This window comes from Meles meles, chromosome 6, assembly GCF_922984935.1.
Source record: "Meles meles chromosome 6, mMelMel3.1 paternal haplotype, whole genome shotgun sequence".
Lineage (NCBI taxonomy): Eukaryota > Metazoa > Chordata > Mammalia > Carnivora > Mustelidae > Meles > Meles meles.
Window position 1 is genome coordinate 66096906 of NC_060071.1, and position 23002 is coordinate 66119907.

At 38.8% G+C, this 23002-nt stretch overlaps 1 protein-coding gene and 1 pseudogene across 1 annotated transcript in view; one reads left to right on the top strand and one right to left on the bottom strand.

Moving 5' to 3' along the window:
* Nucleotides 1-23002, top strand: part of STARD9 (StAR related lipid transfer domain containing 9) — a 134614-nt gene that overhangs the window by 45863 nt on the left and 65749 nt on the right. Inside the window, exons 4-6 of the mRNA XM_046008707.1 lie at nucleotides 19980-20096; nucleotides 21251-21283; nucleotides 21373-21434. Coding sequence (XP_045864663.1) covers nucleotides 19980-20096; nucleotides 21251-21283; nucleotides 21373-21434 — 212 coding nt within the window. The remainder of the gene's footprint in view (nucleotides 1-19979; nucleotides 20097-21250; nucleotides 21284-21372; nucleotides 21435-23002) is intronic.
* LOC123944041 lies at nucleotides 16137-17602 on the bottom strand (annotated as a pseudogene).

The window sequence follows — 23002 nt, forward strand, 5'->3', positions numbered from 1 at the left end:
ACTTTAAGTCTGTGAATGTCTTTAGATCTGAAGTGAGTCTCCTATAGGCAGCATAAAGATGGCTCTTGTTTTTTATTCAGTCACCCTATGTCAGTTGATTGGAGCACTTAGACTATTTACATTTAAAGTGATTATTGATAGATATGTACATATTACTGTTTTGTTAATTCATTTTTTGGTTGTTTTTGTAGTCTACCTTTGTTCCTTTCTTCTCTTGTTCTTCCCTTATGATTGATGACTTCATTCATCATTATGCTTGGATTGCTTTCTCTTCATTTTTTGTGTATCAGAGGTTTTTGGTTTATGGTTACCATGAGGTTCATATATAACATAATAAATATGTAGCACTCTATATTAAGTTGATGGTTGCATAATTTCTAACACATTCTAAAAGTTCTACATCTTTACTCTTCTATCCCTCCGTGTTTATGTATATGAGGTCACATTTTACATCTTTTTATAAACTTAAAATTTTTTTGAAATGAGGAAACACAGAGAAGATGGAAGTACATTTAAAGATTTTATTTATTTATTTGACAGACAGAGATCACAAGTAGGCAGAGAGGCAGGCAGAGAGAGAGAGGAGAAGCAGGCTCCCTGCTGAGCAGAGAGTCCAATGCAGGGCTCGATCCTAGGACCCTGGGATCATGACCAGAGCTGAAGGCAGAGGCTTTAACCCACTGAGCCACCCAGGCGCCCCTACGGAAATACATTTAAAACTTTATTCCTGAATCATCTGAAAGTTGTCATCCTGATGTCCAATTACCCTAAGTAGTTGAGTGTGTATTGTCTTATAGAAAATGACATTCTCTAATATAACCACAATACAACCTTCAGAATTGGGAAATTAAAGTGTTACATCACTACCATCTCATCTTTAGATCCATTCATGTTTTGTTGATTGTCTTAATAATATCCTTCATACCAAAAGGATGTGTTTGAGAATCACTTGTTGCATTTAGTTGTCTTATGTTTAGTTTAATTCAGTCTGGAACAGTTCCTCAGTTTTTCCTTATATGCATAGTCTTGACACTTTGGAAGATTACAGGCCAGTTATTTTGTAGAATGTTTCTTAATTTGGTTGTCCAGTGTCTCTTCATGGTTAGATTCAGATTATACATTTTAATAGGAATATCAGAATTCACTTTGATTACTTGATTAAGGTGTCATCTGCCGGGCTTCTCCCCTCTGAACTTAACTCTTTCCCCCTCTTTGTAATTAATATTTTGTTGAGGGGTACTTACTATGTAAATATCCCATTCCTTGTCAGAGTTTCAAATTATTTATATGTATATTAATTCATGGTTTCCCATCTTATTCAGTGAATTATAGTCTGTTATTATCATTGCTTATTATGATGCTCAAATTGTTCCTATTAGTAGAAAATGATATTTAGAAGCTGAGATCTGGGTGGTAGGTACAGTCATTGCTGTTTGGGTATCATTGCTCCCAGATCCTCTCAGTAGAGTTAGACAAAGCGAGAGATGATATATTTGCTTACACACACACACACACGTGCGCGCGCGCGCATACACACACACACACAGAGTTACATCATCATATCTATTTCTGTATCTTTTTCTGTTGAAACCCATGAGTTCTCACTGATTCTGATCTGACACTGTAAGGCTCAAAGATTAGAGTGGGAGGAGAGAACTTGAGTGCTGGATGGAGTTAATTAAAAATAACCCAACCAATGCAACAAGAGCAGTTCTAAGAGGAAAATCTGTGGTGATATAGGCCTACCTTAAGAAACAAGAAAAAGCTCAAATAAACAATCTCACTTTAAAACCTAAAGGATTTAGAGAAAGAAGAGACAAGACCCAAGTTGAGTAAAAGGAAGGAAATACTAAAGATCAGAACAGGAATAAAAGAAAAAGATAAACAAAATTGATAAAACCATCAAGAAAAAAAGAACCTGAATAAAATCAGAAAGAAGTGACACCATAGAAATACAAAGGATTATAAGAGAATAGTATGAAATCTTATATGCCAACAAATTGGACAACCTAGAAGAAATGGATAAATTCCTAGAAACATAGAATCTTCCAAAGTTGAATCATGAAGAAATAGAAAATTTGAACAGATTACTAGCAATGAAATTGAATTAGTAATGAAAAAACTACCAAAAAACAAAAGTACAGGACCAGGTGGCTTCATAGGTGAATTCTATCAAACATTTAAGGGAGTTAATGCCTATTCTTCTCAAACTGTTTCAAAAATATAAGAGAGAAAGGAAAACTTCCAAATATATCCTATAGGGCCAGCATTACCCTAATACCAAACCAGATAAAAACACTACACATGGGGCACCTGGGTGGCTCAGTGGGTTAAAGCCTCTGCCTTCGGCTCAGGTCATGATCCCAGGGTCCTGGGATCGAGCCCCGCATTGGGCTCTCTGCTCAACAGGGAGCCTGCTTCCTCCTCTCTCTCTCTCTGCCTGCCTCTCTGCCTACTTGTGATCTCTGTCTGTCAAATAAATAAATTAAAAAAAAAAACACTACACATACACATGCACACACACACACACACACACACACACACACACACACACACACGGACATGTATCCTGATGAACACTGATGCAAAAATCCTCAAAAAATATTAGAATCACTCACCATGATCAAGTGGGATTTATTTCAGGGATGCAAGAATAGTTAGTATTTTGCAAATCAGCTTCATACAGCACATCAACAAAATGAAAAATAAAACTTATATGACCATCTCAGTAGATGGGAAAAAAAGCATTTCATAAAATTCAGTATCCATTCATGATAAAAGCTCTCAACAAAGTGGGTTTAGAGGAAACATACTTCAACATAATAAAGGCCACATATGAAAAGCTGACAAACAGCATCATATTCAGTGGTGAAAGTTGAAAGCATTTCCTCTAAGATCAGGAATAAGACAAGGATATCTACTCTTACCACTTTCACTCAAAAGTACTAGAAGGCCTAACTGCAGCATTCAGACAAGAAAAGAAATAAGAGGCATCCATATTGGTAAAGAAGTTAAATTGTCATTATATGCAGATGACATGATACTATACATAGAAAATCCTAAATATGCCACCAAAAAACTACTGGAACTGATCATTGAATTCAGTAGAGTTGCAGGATACAAAATTAATATCCAGAAACTGGTAGTGTTTCTATACACTAATAACAAAGTAGCAGAAAAGGAAATAAAGGAAACAATTCCATTTACAATTATACCAAAAGGAATAAAATACCTAGGAATAAACCTAACCAAGGAAGTGAAAGACCTGTTCTCTGATAACTATAAAACACTGATGAAAGAAATTGAAGATGACACAAATGGAAAGATATTCCATGCTCATGAATGGAATAATTAATACTGTTAAAATGTCTATACTACCAAAAGCAATCTGTAGATTCAATGCAATTCCTATCAAAATACCAATAGCATTTTTCACAAAACTATAACAAACAGTACTAAAATTTGTATGTAACCCACAAAAGACCCCAAATAGCCAAAACAATCTTGAGAAAGAACAATAAAGCTGGAGGAGAGGTATCCTAATGCCATATTTCAAGATACACTGCAAAGCTCTAGTAATCAAAACAGTATGGTACTGGCACAAAAATAGACACATAGATCAATGGAACAGAATAGAGAGCCCAGATGTAAACCCACACTTACACAGCCTATTACTCTATGACAAAGGATGCAAGAATATACAGTGAGGAAAAGGCATTCTCCTCAATAAATGGTTTTGGGAAAACTGGACAGCTACATGTGACATAATGGAAAACTGGGCCACTTTCTAATACCATACACAAAAATAAATTCAAAATGGATTAAAGACCTAAGTGTGAGATCTGAAACCATAAAAATCTTAGAAGAGAACACAGACAGTAATTTATATGACATAAGCTGTAGCAACATTTTTCTGGGTATGTCTCCTCAGATAAGGGAAACAAAAGCAAAAAATAAGGTATTGGGACTACATCAAAATAAAAAGCTTCTGCATGGCAAAGGAAACTATCAACAAGATGAAAAGGCAACCTACAGAATGGGAGAAGATATTCACAAGTGCTATATCCAGTAAGGGGTTAATATCCAAAATATATGAAGAACTTATACAACTCAACACCAAGAAGCCAAACAACCCAATTAAAAAATGGGCAGAAGTCCTGTCTAGACATTTTCTCAAAGAAGTCATACAGATGGCCAAGAGACACATGAAAGGGTGCTCAATATCACTAATCATCAGGGAAATGCAAATCAAACCCACAATGAGATATTACCTCACACCTGCCAGGATAGCTACGGTAAAAAACACAAGAAACAAGTGTTGGTAAGAATGTGGAGAAAAAGGAACCATCATGTACTCTTGGAATGTAAATTGGTATAGTCACTGTGGAAAATAGTATGGAGGATCCTCAGAAAATTAAAAATAGAGTTACCATATGATCCAGTAATTCCACTACTGGGTATTTACCCAAAGAAAACAAGAACACTAATTCAAAAAGATATATGAATCCCTATGAGTTTATTTTTAAACTTTTAAAAAAAATTTCCAGTATAGTTAGCATTCATCTATTGGACACTTGGGCTGCTTCCATAATTTGGCTATTGTAAATAATGCTGCAATAAACGTGGGGGGTGTGTGTATGTGTGTTCAGTGGAATATTATGCAGCCATTAAAAAAGATGAGGTTGTGCCACTTGCAGTAACATGGATGGGCCTAGAAGGGATTATGCTACTTGAAATATGTTGACTGAGAAAGACAAATACCATATAATTTCACTTATATGTGGAATTGAAAAAAAAAAAAAAAAGCACAATCATATGTGGAAATACAGAGAACTAAATGATGGTTCCCAAAGGGGAAAGGGCTGGGGAGATGGGTAAAATAGGTGAGGGGAGGTAGGAGATACAGGCTTCCAGTTACGGAATAAACAGATCACAGGAGTAAGTGAATAAAAAGTACAGCATAAATAATACAGTCAATGATATTGTAAAAGCATTGTATGATGACAGATGGTAGCTCTACTTGTGGTGTGCATAACTTAATGTATAGAATTGTCTAATTGTATTTTATACTTGAAAGTAATGTAATGTTGTCACCTCTATTCAAATAAAGTAACCCACCCAATTCAGCAAATTTATTTCAGGGTAAGGGGTACTTGACTAAGGTGAGTTGATTTCAAAGAATTTTCGAAATTGAGGGCTTAAAAATTGTGAAATCTGCATTTTTTTTCTGTGTTTTCTTACAACCAGGAATAATTGATCTTGAATTGCAGTTTTAAACCGGTAGCACTAGTTGCTACTAATATTCCTTTTAACAAAATTTTATTTTAAAAAATTATTTTTAAGTAATCTCTACACACAGCATGGGGCTTGAACTCACAAACCCAAGATCAACAGCTGCATGCTCTACTGACTGAACCAGCCAGGCACCCCACTACTAGTATTTCTTAATGGGAGTTTTGGGTTTCATTCATCTCATGTTGGAATGAGAATAAGAAAGCAGTCAATTGTTAACTCTTGAGGATAGTTGTGTAAATTATGAATCTATAAAATTATAATTGTGAAAATGAATAACAGAAATGTTTAAAATCCTTAAGTGTTTCAGGAATATAGGAATGAAAAGCAGTACACAAGAGCTTATATATTCTGAGTAGCAACCATATAGAACTTACATATTTGTAGAAAAATGGAGAACTGCAGTGAAAATGTATTGTGCACAGCAGTAACATTTGGGTGGTCTTCTAGTTTTCTTTTGGGATGTTGACTAATTCTGATTTGGAAGTGCTCATATATTGTGATATCAAATTACAGTGTGCACATTATAGAAAATAAGTACAGAAGAAAGTGAGATAGAAATGCATGTATATTTCACCCTTTATTCTTCCTTCTTTCTGCTGACTAAAGCAATATACTGAGTCCAGTTAGGAAAAGGCTGAATGCTTTGGTCTTTTCCAAATGCCCCCTAGTTCTGTAATGATGACAGTAGCTATAGGGTCTGAGCTATAGGCCACTCTGGTCTTTAGTCCTGTGTCATGGTTAAGAAAATTACAGCCCTCTGTCTCCTCCTCTTCCTTCTTCAGGAGGGATCTCCTGGATCAGGTACCTTATAGGGCATTGTGAAAAGAGGGCTACTTTACAAAAACCAAGCAGAAACTCCAGAAAGATGCTGTTTTATCTCACCACAGAGTAGTATTCATTTTAGGAAGTGATAGTTACATACCACTAAAGGGTTGCTTAATGTGAATGGGCCACTGCCACTACCCGTGGGACCCTTCCATTGAGGCTAAGAATATGTCGCTCCTGATGTCTATCCTTTTTGTACCCATACCTCTGTGTTCAAATAAAGTAACTTTAATGAAGGAATGGGGAGAGATTTATTTGGCCATTTTTGGGATTACTTCCCTGGATGTTTGTTGTTCCTGTGGTGGGAGATCTTGGGTCATAGGCATGAACTTTCCAAGGTTGACAGCCAGGTATTTAGAGATCGCAAATGGTGGTCTAAGGTTTTTCAGAGTAAAGTGACCCAGTTGTCTTATTGTTTCAGCCAGAACTCTGACTTTCTGAAGGATTAAAATGACAAGGATACATTTTAGATCTTGTCGTGGGGTCCTGGGGACACTGTTGATTCAGAGGAGAGGCCTTTATCTCGGGATGTAATTTAAAGAAGGGACATCTCTGAAAACATGCCTAAGAAGCAGAAAAAGTGACATCTCTGCTATGAATATTTCTGTAACTCTCCCAGCCCACAATCATTTTCCCTTCTCAAATACGTTTATATCTACCCTTCATTCATGTTTTACTAGGTACTAGTATTGAACTTTTTATTAACCGCATGGTCTGTCTCTTCAACCATATGGTAAGCTCATTTTGAACCAAGACATTGTTTTAAATGTCTTTCAAGTCTCTCACAGTGCCCCCTGCAGTGGTAGGACCCTTTTGGCATTTTAATAAATATTTGCTTCCCAAGGTGAAGAGAAATCTAGTTCTGAGACCTGCCCTTGTCAAGACTAGTTTCTTTTAGAATATTGATTCTTCTTTCTCTCATTGGGTATGGCATAGGTTTCAGTTGGCCTTATATGTGTTTACTTGTATTTCAGAACTTCTGTTGTTTCTTTCACTTCCAGTTCCTTGGAGACTGTTTAAAGAACAATTTCCATGGTATTTAGTGTATGTGTACATTTGCAATATGAATGAATATGGGAAATAAATTTCTCTGTATTTCACCTTATAATATGGAGAAGCCAAATAGGAAATCTAGTTCCATCTGTCAAAGTTAAATACAGGCTGTTGCCTGTTTCCTTTGGATAAAGCTGCTACAAAAGACCAGGGATGGTATCTGGTCCTTACTTGAACTAGGATCCAAATGATGATCAGCTTCTGGCCAGGCTTGAAATGGAAATGGACCATCTGTAAAAATTTATGCTGGGTAGCAACCCAAGGATGAATGATCTACAGTGGGATTGAGGGACTAGCCCAGAATTTACCTGACATTTATGGAAAGTGGACAGTATTTCCTGACATTTTGTGGGGTTGTTTTGGCAAATGTGACACAGATGAGGCTTTTTCCTCCCTTCCTAAATACCTTGCTTGCACTTTAGGTAGCACCTGCCAAGTGGACAGCAGAGTCTGGGCTGTGGCTTAGATATATTTGGATACCTGGTGGGTAGGACTGTAGCATGCCTTCCCACTTGGAAAATTAAAGAGAAATTTTAAAATAAAAAATACTAAATTGTCTAGCCATAAACATAAGGGAAACTATGAATAGTATAATAATTATAACAAGATAAAAAATAAAACACCTAGGTTTAATTTAGTATTCTCATCATATTCAAGTATTCTTAATTACTATATTTGTGTCAGAATTTAGGACCCAGATTGGGACATTAAATATTATCTAGGAATAGAACAAAATTTGGAAAGAGTAAGCTATATGCCAAAATATTAACAGTGGTTATCTCTAGATGGTGGGATTATTTTTATCAGCATTTCCCCCCTATTTTTAATTCCTGATTTATATAATAAAATTCTCACAGTTGATACTCAAATGTTGTTTCTGTAAGTAAAGATGGTATCTGTTACTGAATTAGATACCAGTTTTACATAATGATGTATGGTACGGTGACTAACGTAACACACACACACACAAAATAGACAGCAGTTGAATCCTCTTATTTTAACAATGAATTTATAGATCAAGATAAATAAGTAATATTTAATATTTAAACAAAATACATCATAGAATTTAAAGCCATTTTCTCATAAATATTCCTTTAGATAAATTAAAAACTGGTAAGTATTTCTTTATAATAGCAACTTCATTTTATAATAGAACTGTGTGGGTCAAAGCTACACATTTCCAGTTATAAAGTGAATAAGTAATGGTGATGTAATTGACAGCATAGTGACTATAGTTAATAATACTGTATTGCATATTTTTCAAATGAATTTATTTGTCAGAGAGCAAAAGCAGGGGGAGTAGCTGGCAGAGCAGGCAGAGGGAGAAGCAGGCTCCCCACTGAGCAAGGAGCCCACAGTGGGACTCAATCCCAGGACCCTGGGATCATGACCTGGGCTGAAGGCAGATACTTAACCGACTGAGCCACCCAGGTGTCCCTGTATTACATATTTGAAAGCAGCTAGGAGAGTGGATCTTCAGAGTTCTTATCATGATTTAAAAAAAAAATTGGTAGCTTTGGGGAGGAGTCAAGATGGCGGAGAAGTAGCAGCCTGAGACTACATCAGGTAGCAGGAGATCAGCTCGATAGCTTATCTAAACATTGCAAACACCTACAAATCCAACGGGAGATCGAAGAGAAGAAGAACAGCAATTCTAGAAACAGAAAATCAACCACTTTCTGAAAGGTAGGACTGGCGGAGAAGTGAATCTAAAACGACGGGAAGATAGACCGCGGGGGGAGGGGCCGGCTCCCGACAAGCGGCGGAGGAACGGAGCACAAAATCAGGGCTTTTAAAAGTCTGTTCCACTGAGGGACATTGCTCCAGAGGCTAAACCAGGGTGAAGCCCACGTGGGGTCAGCGTGGCCCCAGGCCCCGCAGGGTCACAGAAGGATCGGGGGTGTCGGAGTGTCGGAGAGCTCGCAGGTATTAGAACGGAGAAACCGGCTGCAGAGACAGAGCCGAGGACTGAACTCTCAGCTCGGGGTTACCTTGAACTGGTCGCAGGCTGGGTGAGCTCGGAGCGCGGCTAGAGGCCAGGGATACGGGAGTGATTGGGTGCTGTCCTCTGGGGGCGCACTGAGGAGTGGGGCCCCAGGCTCTCGGCTCCTCCGGGCCGGAGACTGGGAGGCCACCATTTTCATTCCCGTCCTCTGGAACTCTACGGAAAGTGTTCAGGGAACAGAAGCTCCCAAAAGCGAACCCGAGCAGATTACTTAGTCCGGCCGCCGGTAAGGGCGGTGCAATCCCGCCTCGGGCAAAGACACTTGAGAGTCACTACAACAGGCCCCTCCCCCAGAAGATCAACAAAATATCCAGCCAGGACGAAGTTCATCTATCAAGGAAAGTAGGTTCAATTCCTAAGACAGCAGCGCAATTCCAGAGGAGGAGAAAGCAAAGCACGGAACTCATGGCTTTCTCCCCATGATTCTTTAGTCTTGTGGCTACTTCATTTTTTTTTTCTTTTTTCAATTTTTTTTCTTTTTTCTTCTTCTGCTAAATTTTTAAAAACTTTTACCCTTTTCTTTTTTAACGTTTTTTGACTAGTTTATCTAAATATATATATTTTTTCTTTCTTTTTTATACTTTTTCTTTATTTGTTTTATTTTTTAAATTTTTTTCTTTTTTTAATCGGAAACTCTTTTTATCCCCTTTCTCCCCCCCACAATTAGGGGTCTCTTCTGATTTGGTTACAGCGCATTTTTCTGGGGTCTTTGCCACCCTTTTAGTATTTTATTTGCTCCTTCATATCCTCTTATCTGGACAAAATGACAAGGCGGAAAAAATCACCACAAACAAAAGAACAAGAGACAGTACCGAAGGCTAGGGACCTAATCAACACAGACATTGGTAATATGTCAGATCAAGAGTTCAGAATGACGATTCTGAACATTCTAGCCGGGCTCGAAAAAGGCATGGAAGATATTAGAGAAACCCTCTCTGGAGATATTAAAGCCCTTTCTGGAGAAATTAAAGAACTAAAGTCTAACCAAGTTGAAATCAAAAAAGCTATTAATGAGGTGCAATCAAAAATGGAGGCTCTCACTGCTAGGATAAATGAGGCAGAAGAAAGAATTAGTGATATAGAAGACCAAATGACAGAGAATAAAGAAGCCGAACAAAAGAGGGACAAACAGCTACTGGACCATGAGGGGAGAATTCGAGAGATAAGCGACACCATAAGACGAAACAACATTAGAATAATTGGGATTCCAGAAGAAGAAGAAACAGAGAGGGGAGCAGAAGGTCTATTGGAGAGAATTTCCCTAATATGGCAAAGGGAACAAGCATCAAAATCCAGGAGATGCAGAGAACCCCCCTCAAAGTCAACAAGAATAGGTCCACACCCCGTCACCTAATAGTAAAATTTACAAGTCTTAGTGACAAAGAGAAAATCCTGAAAGCAGCCCGAGAAAAGAAGTCTGTAACATACAATGGTAAAAATATTAGATTGGCAGCAGACTTATCCACAGAGACCTGGCAGGCCAGGAAGAGCTGGCATGATATATTCAGAGCACTAAACGAGAAAAACATGCAGCCAAGAATACTCTATCCAGCTAGGCTATCATTGAAAATAGAAGGAGAGATAAAAAGCTTCCAGGACAAACAAAAACTGAAAGAATTTGCAAACACCAAACCAGGTCTCCAGGAAATATTGAAAGGGGTCCTCTAAGCAAAGAGAGAGCCTAAAAGTAGTAGATCAGAAAGGTACAGAGATAATATACAGTAACAGTCACCTTACAGACTAATAATGGCACTAAATTCATATCTCTCAATAGTTACCCTGAATGTTAATGGGCTAAATGCCCCAATCAAAAGACACAGGGTATCAGAATGGATAAAAAAACAAAACCCATCAGTATGTTGCCTACAAGAAACTCATTTTAGACGCGAAGACACCTCCAGATTTAAAGTGAGGGGGTGGAAAACAATTTACCATGCTAATGGGCATCAGAAGAAAGCTGGGGTGGCAATCCTTATATCAGATCAATTAGATTTTAAGCCAAAGACTATAATAAGAGATGAGGAAGGACACTATATCCTACTCAAAGGGTCTGTCCAACAAGAAGATCTAACAATTTTAAATATCTATGCCCCTAACGTGGGAGCAGCCAACTATATCAACCAATTAATAACAAAATCAAAGAAACACATCAATAATAATACAATAATAGTAGGGGACTTTAACACTCCCCTCACTGAAATGGACAGATCATCCAAGCAAAAGATCAACAAGAAAATAAAGGCCTTAAATGACACACTGGACCAGATGGACATCACAGATATATTCAGAACATTTCATCCCAAAGCAACAGAATACACATTCTTCTCTAGTGCACATGGAACCTTCTCCAGAATAGATCACATCCTGGGTCACAAATCAGGTCTCAACCGGTATCAAAAGATTAGGATCATTCCCTGCATATTTTCAGACCACAATGCTCTGAAGCTAGAACTCAATCACAAGAGGAAAGCTGGAAAGAACCCAAATCCATGGAGACTAAACAGCATCCTTCTAAAGAATGAATGGGTCAACCAGGAAATTAAAGAAGAATTGAAAAAATTCATGGAAACAAATGATAATGAAAACACAACAGTTCAAAATCTGTGGGACACAGCAAAGGCAGTCCTGAGAGGAAAATATATAGCGCTACAAGCCTTTCTCAAGAAACAAGAAAGGTCTCAAGTACACAACCTAATCCTACACATAAAGGAGCTGGAGAAAGAACAAGAAAGAAACCCTAAACCCAGCAGGAGAAGAGAAATCATAAAGATCAGAGCAGAAATCAATGAAATAGAAACCAAAAAAACAATAGAAAAAATCAATGAAACTAGGAGCTGGTTCTTTGAAAGAATCAATAAGATTGATAAACCCCTGGCCAGACTCATCAAAAAGAAAACAGAAAGGACCCAAATCAATAAAATCATGAATGAAAGAGGGGAGATCACAACTAACACCAAAGAAATACAGACAATTATAAGAACATACTATGAGCAACTCTACGCCAACAAATTTGACAATCTGGAAGAAATGGATGCATTCCTAGAGACATATAAACTACCACAACTGAACCAGGAAGAAATAGAAAACCTGAACAGGCCCATAAGCAGTAAGGAGATTGAAACAGTCATCAAAAATCTCCAAACAAACAAAAGCCCAGGGTCAGACGGCTTCCCAGGGGAATTCTACCAAACATTTAAAGAACTAATTCCTATTCTCCTGAAACTGTTCCAAAAAATAGAAATGGAAGGAAAACTTCCAAACTCATTTTATGAGGCCAGCATCACCTTGATCCCAAAACCAGACAAGGATCCCACCAAAAAAGAGAACTACAGACCAATATCCTTGATGAACACAGACGCAAAAATTCTCGCCAAAATACTAGCCAATAGGATTCAACAGTACATTAAAAGGATTATTCACCACGATCAAGTGGGATTTATTCCAGGGCTGCAGGGTTGGTTCAACATCCGCAAATCAATCAATGTGATACAACACATTAATAAAAGAAAGAACAAGAACCATATGATACTCTCAATAGATGCTGAAAAAGCATTTGACAAAGTACAGCATCCCTTCCTGATCAAAACTCTTCAAAGTGTAGGGATAGAGGGCACATACCTCAATATTATCAAAGCCATCTATGAAAAACCCACCGCAAATATCATTCTCAATGGAGAAAAACTGAAAGCTTTTCCGCTAAGGTCAGGAACACGGCAGGGATGTCCATTATCACCACTGCTATTCAACATGGTACTAGAAGTCCTAGCCTCAGCAATCAGACAACAAAAAGAAATTAAAGGCATCCAAATTGGTAAAGAAGAAGTCAAACTATCACTCTTCGCAGATGATATGATACTATATGTGGAAAACCCAAAAGACTCCACCCCAAAACTGCTAGAACTTGTACAGGAATTCAGTAAAGTGTCAGGATATAAAATCAATGCACAGAAATCAGTTGCATTTCTGTACACCAACAACAAGACAGAAGAAAGAGAAATTAAGGAGTCAATCCCATTTACAATTGTACCCAAAACTATACGATACCTAGGAATAAACCTAACCAAAGAGGCTAAGAATCTATACACAGAAAATTATAAAGTACTCATGAAGGAAATTGAGGAAGACACAAAGAAATGGAATATGGAATATGGAATAAAGAAATGGAAAAATGTTCCATACTCCTGGATTGGAAGAATAAATATTGTGAAAATGTCTATGCTACCTAAAGCAATCTACACATTTAATGCAATCCCTATCAAAATACCATCCATTTTTTTCAAAGAAATGGAACAAATAATCCTAAAATTTATATGGAACCAGAAAAGACCTCGAATAGCCAAAGGAATATTGAAAAAGAAAGCCAATTCCGGACTTCAAGCTCTGTTACAAAGCTGTCATCATCAAGACAGCATGGTACTGGCACAAAAACAGACACATAGATCAGTGGAACAGAATAGAGAGCCCAGAAATCGACCCTCAACTCTATGGTCAACTAATCTTCGACAAAGCAGGAAAGAATGTCCAATGGAAAAAAGACAGCCTCTTCAATAAATGGTGCTGGGAAAATTGGACAGCCACATGCAGAAAAATGAAATTGGACCACTTCCTTACACCACACACGAAAATAGACTCCAAATGGATGAAGGACCTCAATGTGAGAAAGGAATCCATCAAAATCCTTGAGGAGAATGCAGGCAGCAACCTCTTCAACCTCAGCCATAGCAACATCTTCCTAGGAACAACGGCAAAGGCAAGGGAAGCAAGGGCAAAAATGAACTATTGGGATTTCATCAAGATCAAAAGCTTTTGCACAGGGGCGCCTGGGTGGCTCAGTGGTTTAAGCTGCTGCCTTCAGCTCAGGTCATGATCTCAGGGTCCTGGGATCGAGTCCCGCATCGGGCTCTCTGCTTGGCAGGGAGCCTGCTTCCTCCTCTCTCTCTCTCTCTGCCTGCCTCTCTCCCTACTTGTGATCTCTATCTGTCAAATAAATAAATAAAAAAAAAAATCTTAAAAAAAAAAAAAAGCTTTTGCACAGCAAAGGAAACAGTTAACAAAAACAAAAGACAACTGACAGAATGGGAGAAGATATTTGCAAATGACATATGAGATAAAGGGCTAGTATCCAAAATCTATAAGGAACTTAGCAAACTCAACACCCAAAGAACAAATAATCCAATCAAGAAATGGGCAGAGGACATGAACAGACATTTCTGCAAAGAAGACATCCAGATGGCCAACAGACACATGAAAAAGTGCTCCACGTCACTCGGCATCAGGGAAATACAAATCAAAACCACAATGAGATATCACCTCACACCAGTCAGAATGGCTAAAATTAACAAGTCAGGAAATGACAGATGCTGGCGAGGATGTGGAGAAAGGGGAACCCTCCTACACTGTTGGTGGGAATGCAAGCTGGTGCAACCACTCTGGAAAACAGCATGGAGGTTCCTCAAAATGTTGAGAATAGAACTACCCTATGACCCAGCAATTGCACTACTGGGTATTTACCCTAAAGATACAAACATAGTGATCCGAAGGGGCACGTGTACCCGAATGTTTATAGCAGCAATGTCTACAATAGCCAAGCTATGGAAAGAACCTAGATGTCCATCAACAGATGAATGGATAAAGAAGATGTGGTATATTTACACAATGGAATACTATGCAGCCATCAAAAGAAATGAAATCTTGCCATTTGCGACGACGTGGATGGAACTAGAGCGTATCACGCTTAGTGAAATAAGTCAATCGGAGAAAGACAAGTATCATATGATCTCCCTGATATGAGGACATGGAGAAGCAATATGGGGGGTTAGGGGGATAGGAGAAGAATAAATGAAACAAGATGGGATTGGGAGGGAGACAAACCATAAATGACTCTTAATCTCACAAAACAAACTGGGGGTTGCTGGAGGGAGGTGGGATTGGGAGAGGGGAGGGGGCTATGGACATTGGGGAGGGTATGTGCTATCGTGAGTGCTGTGAAGTGTGTAAGCCTGGCGATTCACAGACCTGTACCCCTGGGGATAAAAATACATTATATGTTTATTAAAAAAAAAAATTTGGAAGGGGAGGTGAACCATAAGAGACTATGGACTCTGAAAAACAACCTGAGGGTTTTGAAGGGTCAGGGGTGGGAGGTTGGGGGAACAGGTGGTGGGTAATGGGGAGGGCACGTTTTGCATGGAGCACTGGCTGTTGTGCAAAAACAATGAATACTGTTACGCTGAAAAAATAAATAAAATGGAAAAAAAATTGGTAGCTTTGTATGCCAATCTATGTTAATGACTTGTGATTATTGTGGAATACATATACAGATTGAATAATATATTGTATACCTGCAACTAATATAGTGTTATGGCAAATATACCTCAATAGAAAACAAAAGAGAAACCAGAAGGAAAAATATATGAAGACTTTCTGTGGAAAAGCATTAAGGGCCAAGAACTTAATATATTTTGTTGGATAGGTAACCTCCTATAAATGACATGATTTTCATATTATAAGTAGGAAATTATAATCCCTAGGCTCTAGCAAAAACCGTCAAGTTATGAAGAGTTTTCATGATTTATTACTTTAATGGTTTATGAAAGTGTTTTTTGAAATAAATTTTTGGTAGGATAGAAAATAGAAGTTTTTCAGAAGTTATCTGTGAAGTTGGGAAGTATTAACTATGGTATCTGTATTCAGGTGTCTATTTTCCAAAATAAGTACATAGCTCTTTTTAAAATAGATGAGGATATCAGAAAGAAAGATGACTGAGTAGTCCTTATACAGAAAAGTGGGAAAAAAGTGTAATAACAAGAAAAACTTTAATTTTTTTAAATTAAATTTGTTCCAAACATTATTCTAAATGCTTTCCATATATTAGAACAATTAATGCTCTAAAAAACCCAGTGAGTTTTAGGTGCTTTTTAAAAAAACTCTATTTCTTCTTCTTTTTTTTTTTTTTTGAGCTTTTATATTTGAGTTTATTCTTCATTTAACTTTTAAAACACTACTATAGTTGAATATTAAAACAAAAACAATAGCAAGTAGTGAGCTATGATTATAGTCCTTCACTCATTCACTACTGCACATAAAATGCCAGCAGTGTTATTCACTGGCCCCATTAAGAGGTCTGACACTGAACACCACCCCTGGGATGATGTTCATCATCCTCATATGCTTCCCCATTGTAATGGCGCCGTCTTTCCTGATTTGGATCAAAGTCCACCAGTTCTACCTGGTCCATTTCATCAGTCTCTTCTACTTCCTTCCTCTCAGGTAGGAGTTTTTCCAGCAAAGAGAGTTTATCAGGAGACAGAAAGCCATTCTCAGGAAAGTTTACCTTAAATTCGATGATGAGGCGACCCTTCTCATATGGTCTACGATAAATTGGCATGCCTTCATTTAGCACACACTTGATATCTCCATGCTTGACAATTTGACCTGGATGAGAGGTGATGACAATGGTTTGGTTGTCAAGAGTAGATATTGGCTTTTGAAAACCGCACAGTGCTTCAAACCAGCTGTATGTCCATACACATGAAAAGATCTTCTCCTCGCCGAGTAAAAACAGCATGGTCCTTCTGATCTAAAACAATGATAATATCTCCTGGTTCCAGTCCTGGTTCTTGGTCTCCTTCACCATGGAATGTTATCTTCTGGCCATCTTTCATGCCTTTGTCAATATGAACTTCTAGAATCTTCTTCTCTCAAACTATCTTCCTTCCATTGCAGCTTTTACATCTATCTTTAGGACTGATCTGTTCCCCATGGCCCTGGCACTCCATGCACACAGACTGAATTTGCTGAACCATGCCAGGTCCTATCTGATGAATTCTTATTTGCATTCCAGTACCTCGACAATTGGGACAACACTCAACTGCTCCTTTCTTACCACCTCGGCCTTCACATTTATCGCAAATCACATTCTTCTGCAGCGCTAGTTTTCTTGTTGCACCATTGTATAAATCTTCTAAGGTTACTGAGAGCTGATGCACAACATTTTTACCTCTCCTTTCTCTCTGCATTCTTCCTCCTCCTCCAAAAAACATATCAAAGATGTCCATGGGGGAGCCAAAACCACCACCAGCTCCACCTTCTTTAATTGCCTGTTCACCTCCTTTGTCATATAATTCCCTTTTCTTTGCATCAGAGAGTACATCATAAGCTTGAGAAATCTGTTTAAACTTCTCTCCTTCATTTGGATTCTTATCAGGGTGGTACTTCAAGGCCAGTTTCCTGTAGGCCTTTTTCAGTTCTTCTTGGGTGGCATTGGGTTTGACCCCCAAAACATCATAGTAAGTGGTTTCTTTCACCATTTTCTACAGCCGGTGAGAGGGCCGAGGCCGATGTGGGGGAGTGGGAAGGAGCGCGTTGCTGGGCGCAGCTGGGGTAGCCGCCGCTCCTCCGCGTCTCACCGAGCGTTCTGGAAAGTTCCTCTTCTTTTTTTTTTTTTTTTAACTTTTTTGTTACGTTAGTCACCATATAAGGCATCATTAGTTTTTGAAGTAGTGTCGTCTAGGTGAGGAAACTGAGGTCAGATTACCTCCCTAAGGAGCCAGGCTTGGAACTTAGAAAGTTCCAAAACGTGTTCTTAGTGATTAAACTATAGGTAGCTGTTTAGAGGAAGAGAAATCATCTTAAGCACTTTCCCCAACTCCAGGCACCATTAAGTTATATATTTTACATGAATGCTCTCTCTTTAAATAACAAGCTCCAGCCCTACTTTTCTCATTTTTTAATTTTAGCAAATAATTTTACTTAACAGTGTACTAATGTAACACATTATCAGATAGTTCTCCATTTTTTTTCTATAATGGACATTTTAATCAGTATCCTGAATCTACAAACAGGAAAAAAAATCTCTTTGGATTTCTACATGTTAATGCAGTGCAAAAACCATTTAAGAAATGGTTAATATAGTTAATATAAGAAGTTGTATAAATATATACCTTCTCTGAAAGATTTTAAATGATATAAAAATAATTATAGCAATGTGTTGTTGGATTTTTTTTTTAAAGATTTTATTTGTTTATTTGACAGGCAGAGATCAGAAGTAGGCAGAGAGAGAGGAGGAAACAGACTCCCTGCTGAGCAGAGAGCCCGATGCAGGGCTCGATCCCAGGACCCCAGGATCCCAGGATCCCAGGACCTGGGATCATGACCTGAGCCGAAGGCAGAGGCTTTAACCCACTGAGCCACCTAGGCACCCTGGATTTTTTAATTAACATATAATGTATTATTTGTTTCAGGGGTACAGGTCTGTGATTCATCCGTCTTACACAATTCACAGCACTTACCATAGCACATACCCTCCCCAATGTCCATCTCTCAGCCACCCCATCCCTTCCACCCCCATCTCCTCCAGCAAGATTAAGATTAAGAGTCTCTTATGGTTTGTCTCCCTCTCTGGTTTTCTATACAGATTACCACAAGTTTGGAGAGAGGATGGGTCAATAGATCCATAAATGGTATTAACCTATGTCAACCTTGGGAGACAAACCATGAGACTTCTTTTTTTCTTTTTCTTTTTTTTTAAGATTTTATTTATTTGTTTGAGAGAGAGAGGAGAGAGCATGAGAGCTGAGGTCAGAGGGAGAAGTGGACTCCCCATGGAGGTGGGAGCCCAATGTGGGACTCCATCCCGGGACTCTGGGATCATGACCTGAGCCGAAGGTAGTCCTCGAACCAACTGAGCCACCCAGGTGCCCTGAGACTTCTTTTATTAAAAGATTTTATTTATTTGTTTGACAGAGATAGCACACACACAAGCAGGGGGAGTGGGAGACATAGGGAAAGTGGGAAGCAGCCTCCCACTGAGCAGAGAACCTGACAGTGGGCTTGATTCCAGGACCCTGGGATCATGTCCTGAGCTGAAGGCAGATGCTTAACTGACTGAGCCCCCATAAGAGACTCTTGATTATAGGACACACACTGAGGGTTGCCAGAAGGAAGGTGGGTGGGGGGATGGATTAACTGGGTGATGGGCATTAAGGAGGGCATGTGATGTAATGAGCATTGGGTGTTATATTCAACTGATGAATCACTGAACTCTACCTCTAAAACTAGTAATACACTGTATGTTAATTAATTGAATTTCAATTTAAAATAAAGTGTCAGTACAACTCTGGATTTTTTTTTAAGTTTTTAATTCCAGTTAGTTGACATACAGTGTTTTATTAGTTTCAGGTGTACAGTATAGTGATTCATCAATTCCATATATCACTACTCAGGGTTATTTGTTCATTTTTGAATAATTTTTTTATATATATATTTTTTATTTATTTGACAGAGAGAAATCACAACTAGGCAGAGAGGCAGGCAGAGAGAGAGGGAGGGAAGCAGGCTCCCTGCTGAGCAGAGAGCCTGATGTGGGACTCGATCCCAGGACCCTGAGATCATGACCTGAGCCGAAGGCAGAGGCTTAACCCACTGAGCCACCCAGGTGCCCCATTTTTTAAGTTTTTAAAAATTTTCTTTATTTAAGTTATCTCTATACCCAACGTGGGGCTCAAACTCATGACCCCCAGATCTAGTGTTGCGGGCTCTTCCAACTAATCCTTGGGTTATTTTTAATCTAAAAATAAAGTGTTTCAAACACAGGTGACTATAAATTCCCTACAGTATCTCAAGAATCAATTCAGTTTCAGAAAAAAGATTGCTAAGGAAAATATATTTATTCAAATATATTTTAAAGTGCTTACTGTATGCCGGGCACAATGCTGGACATTATAAATTTTAAAATAATATGGTTCCTTAATCTGGTATGGGAAGAACTACATTGATGTGCTTTCTACTTTTGTTGTGACAGATTTTCCAGGATTTGGGGACTGAAGTATTGTCTGGAGCTGCTAAAGGCTACAACATCTGCCTTTTTGCCTACGGGCAGACAGGCTCTGGGAAGACATACACCATGCTGGGGACCCCAGTGAGTATTGGTATTGGAGTATGATCTCTTTCAATTCACAGCAAGCCTGAATCTCACACTGTCTTTGTTACTGAGAGACAGAGTGTGAATTTAGTAATTATTGAACTTTAATAAGATTTAATGGGCTTTCTTTTGTATTAATGGGTTTCTTGGTCTTTTAATGGAAAAGATGAACTTTGAATAATTTGCCCCTCTCTATTAAACCTTGGAGAACCTTAGAATTACATAACTCCTTTTGATGAAGCTGACCTTGTCAGTCGTTTTGCATTTCTCATATCATTTCCAAGTTCATCACTTGAAGCTTTTTAACAGAAGCCCCGGACTGAATTGAAGTGTTGCTTAGGGCTATGCAGAAATGGGGTTATGTGTGTTAGATCTGAGCATTGGAAAGAAGCAGGAGAACTACCTACTGGGGTGGAGGCTTAAAAAGTGTGAAGGACTTATGAGAACCTTACTTTGTCATGGAGAATTGAGAAGGTAGAGGTCCTTAAGCATACCTCTGTGTTTTATGTTTAGAAGTATCTTGGTGAGTTGAACTGGTGTGGCAGGTGACAAATAACACTACCCAGGGACATTCTCTGCAACACTTTTCTCCCAAAAGATTATCTGTATTTTGTGCTCAGCTCATTGCTTACTATGTCCATGTTTAGTGTACTTTTATATATTTGAAGAAAGAAGAAAATGTCCATTAAACCAGGGGTGTAAAACCTTTAACCTACATACAAGTTATCAGTGGACCCAAGATGAAAAAAGAAGCTGCTTTTTCCTAAATGTGTATTTTAAGCACCATGTACTCTAGTTCTCCTGTGTATATAGGGATAGAAAGTTTCCGGAAGGGACCACAGTGGTAAATTTGTTTATCCAAGAAGGATGTAACCTTTATTGTGTGAAAGCATGTACCTGGATTTGTTAGCTTCTTCTCTTTTCCTTCTTGTGGTAATAATCTGCCTCTCAGCTGGTTACTTGCCTCCCTCCCGAGTATCTCCTGAGAGCCAGGCAAATAGTCTTCTGCATACCACCAGTGAAACTCCCTAAAGTGAAGAGGCTAGCGCAGGAAGCCCATATGCCCATCCCTGCCAACCTTGGTTTCTGGGTGTTGGGGGAGAGTTTTTCTGTGAGTGAACAGTAATGCTTTCCTTTCTTCTGTTCTCCAGGCTTCTGTTGGGCTGACGCCACGGATATGTGAGGTATAGACTCTATTTTAACTAGATCCTCTCAAAGTAGACCTTCTTTGTGCACTCCCTTCACTGAAACTCCAACCCTCTGGTTTGTGCAGGGTCTCTTCATCAGGGAGAAGGACTATGTCCCACTGCCTTCCTCTTGTAGGATAAAAATAAGGTAAGAATCTTTCAGGCTCTGGGGCCTAAAATATTTCCATTTCCACTCCAAATTCCAGCATGTTCAGCTGTCCTCTCTTTGCATCAAGAGTCATCCAGAGGGGGGCGCCTGGGTGGCTCAGTGGGTTAAAGCCTTTGCCTTTGGCTCAGGGTCCTGGGATCAAGCCCCGCATCAGGCTCCCTGAGATCATGACCCGCTGAGCCACCCAGGCGCCCCTCCAATGTGAAGTTTTAACCAGTCTGTAGTAAAAATGTTAGTGCAAGGTTACCAGCTACCCAATTACCCTTAATTTTTTCTATTTTATTTTTTGGGGGATTCAGTGTCCTTTTTAAAAAACATGAAATGTATGGGGCGCCTGGGTGGCTCAGTGGGTTAAGCCTCTGCCTTCTGCTCAGGTCATGATCCCAGGGTCCTGGGATCAAGCCCCACATTGGGCTCTCTGCTCAGTGGGGAGCCTGCTTCCCCCTCTCTCTCTGGCTGCCTCTCTGCCTACTTGTGATCTCTGTCTATCAAATAAATAAATAAAATCTTAAAAAAAAACCATGAAATGTAATTCACATACCATAAACTTCATGCTTTTGAAGTATATATTTTTCAGTGTTTTTCTTTATATTTACAAGGTTGTCCAATCACCTTGCTATCTAATTCCAGAACATTTTCATAACCCCAAAGTGAATAAATCCCTTTTAAGAAATTAAATAATAGTAAACAGTATTTATACATTTTTTTTAAGTTTGTGAAGTAAAAATTTGTAGGCCTGTGTGTGTGTGTGTGTGTGTGTGTGTGTGTGTAAACATGTACCTGTATATTAAATGTTTTATTGTCCCTGAAATCTGGGAATCACTATTCTGAGAGACATTTGGGCTTCCTGTGTCCAATTCTGAGAAAGAAGGAGAAACAATTTAAAAGAAGAGTGCAAGGCAGCCTGGGAGGCTCAGTGGGTTAAAGCCTCTGCCTTTGGCTCAGGTCCTGATCTCGGGATCCTGAGATTGAGTCCCGCGTTGGGCTCTCTGCTCAGCGGGGAGCCTGTTTCCTTCTCTGTCTCTCTGCCTGCCTCTCTGCCTGCTTGTGATCTCTCTCTCTCTCTCTCTCTCGCTGTCAAATAAATAAATAAAATAAATAAATAAATAAAAAAAATAATAAAAAAAGAAGAGTACATAGAGTTCATCTGAGGTGGAGCCTTTTTTTATGGCTGCTGGCTTCACAGGCAAACATCTGTGTTCTGATGAGGAAGACCTTTCTGTAAGAAGTTTGTTTTCTTAACAAAATTTTTGCTGATTGTAATCAAGAATTGTAGCTATGTTATTATTTTAAAAAGGAATTAAATATCAGCAGGTACCTATAATATAGAGCATATCTTAGAGTCCCATTGTATGAAACAGGTAAAATGAGACCTCTCCTACTTAAATTAGGGGTAGGGACCAGAATCTTTCTCATTTAGCTTTCCTCATTGCTTAGCAGTGGCTCTCAAGATGCCTTCACAGAGCACTGAGAGGTCATAGATGATGTTTGAAAATCACTTAAGAAACAAGCCTGAAACTCTGTGGTCTGAGCAAGGTATAGGCTGG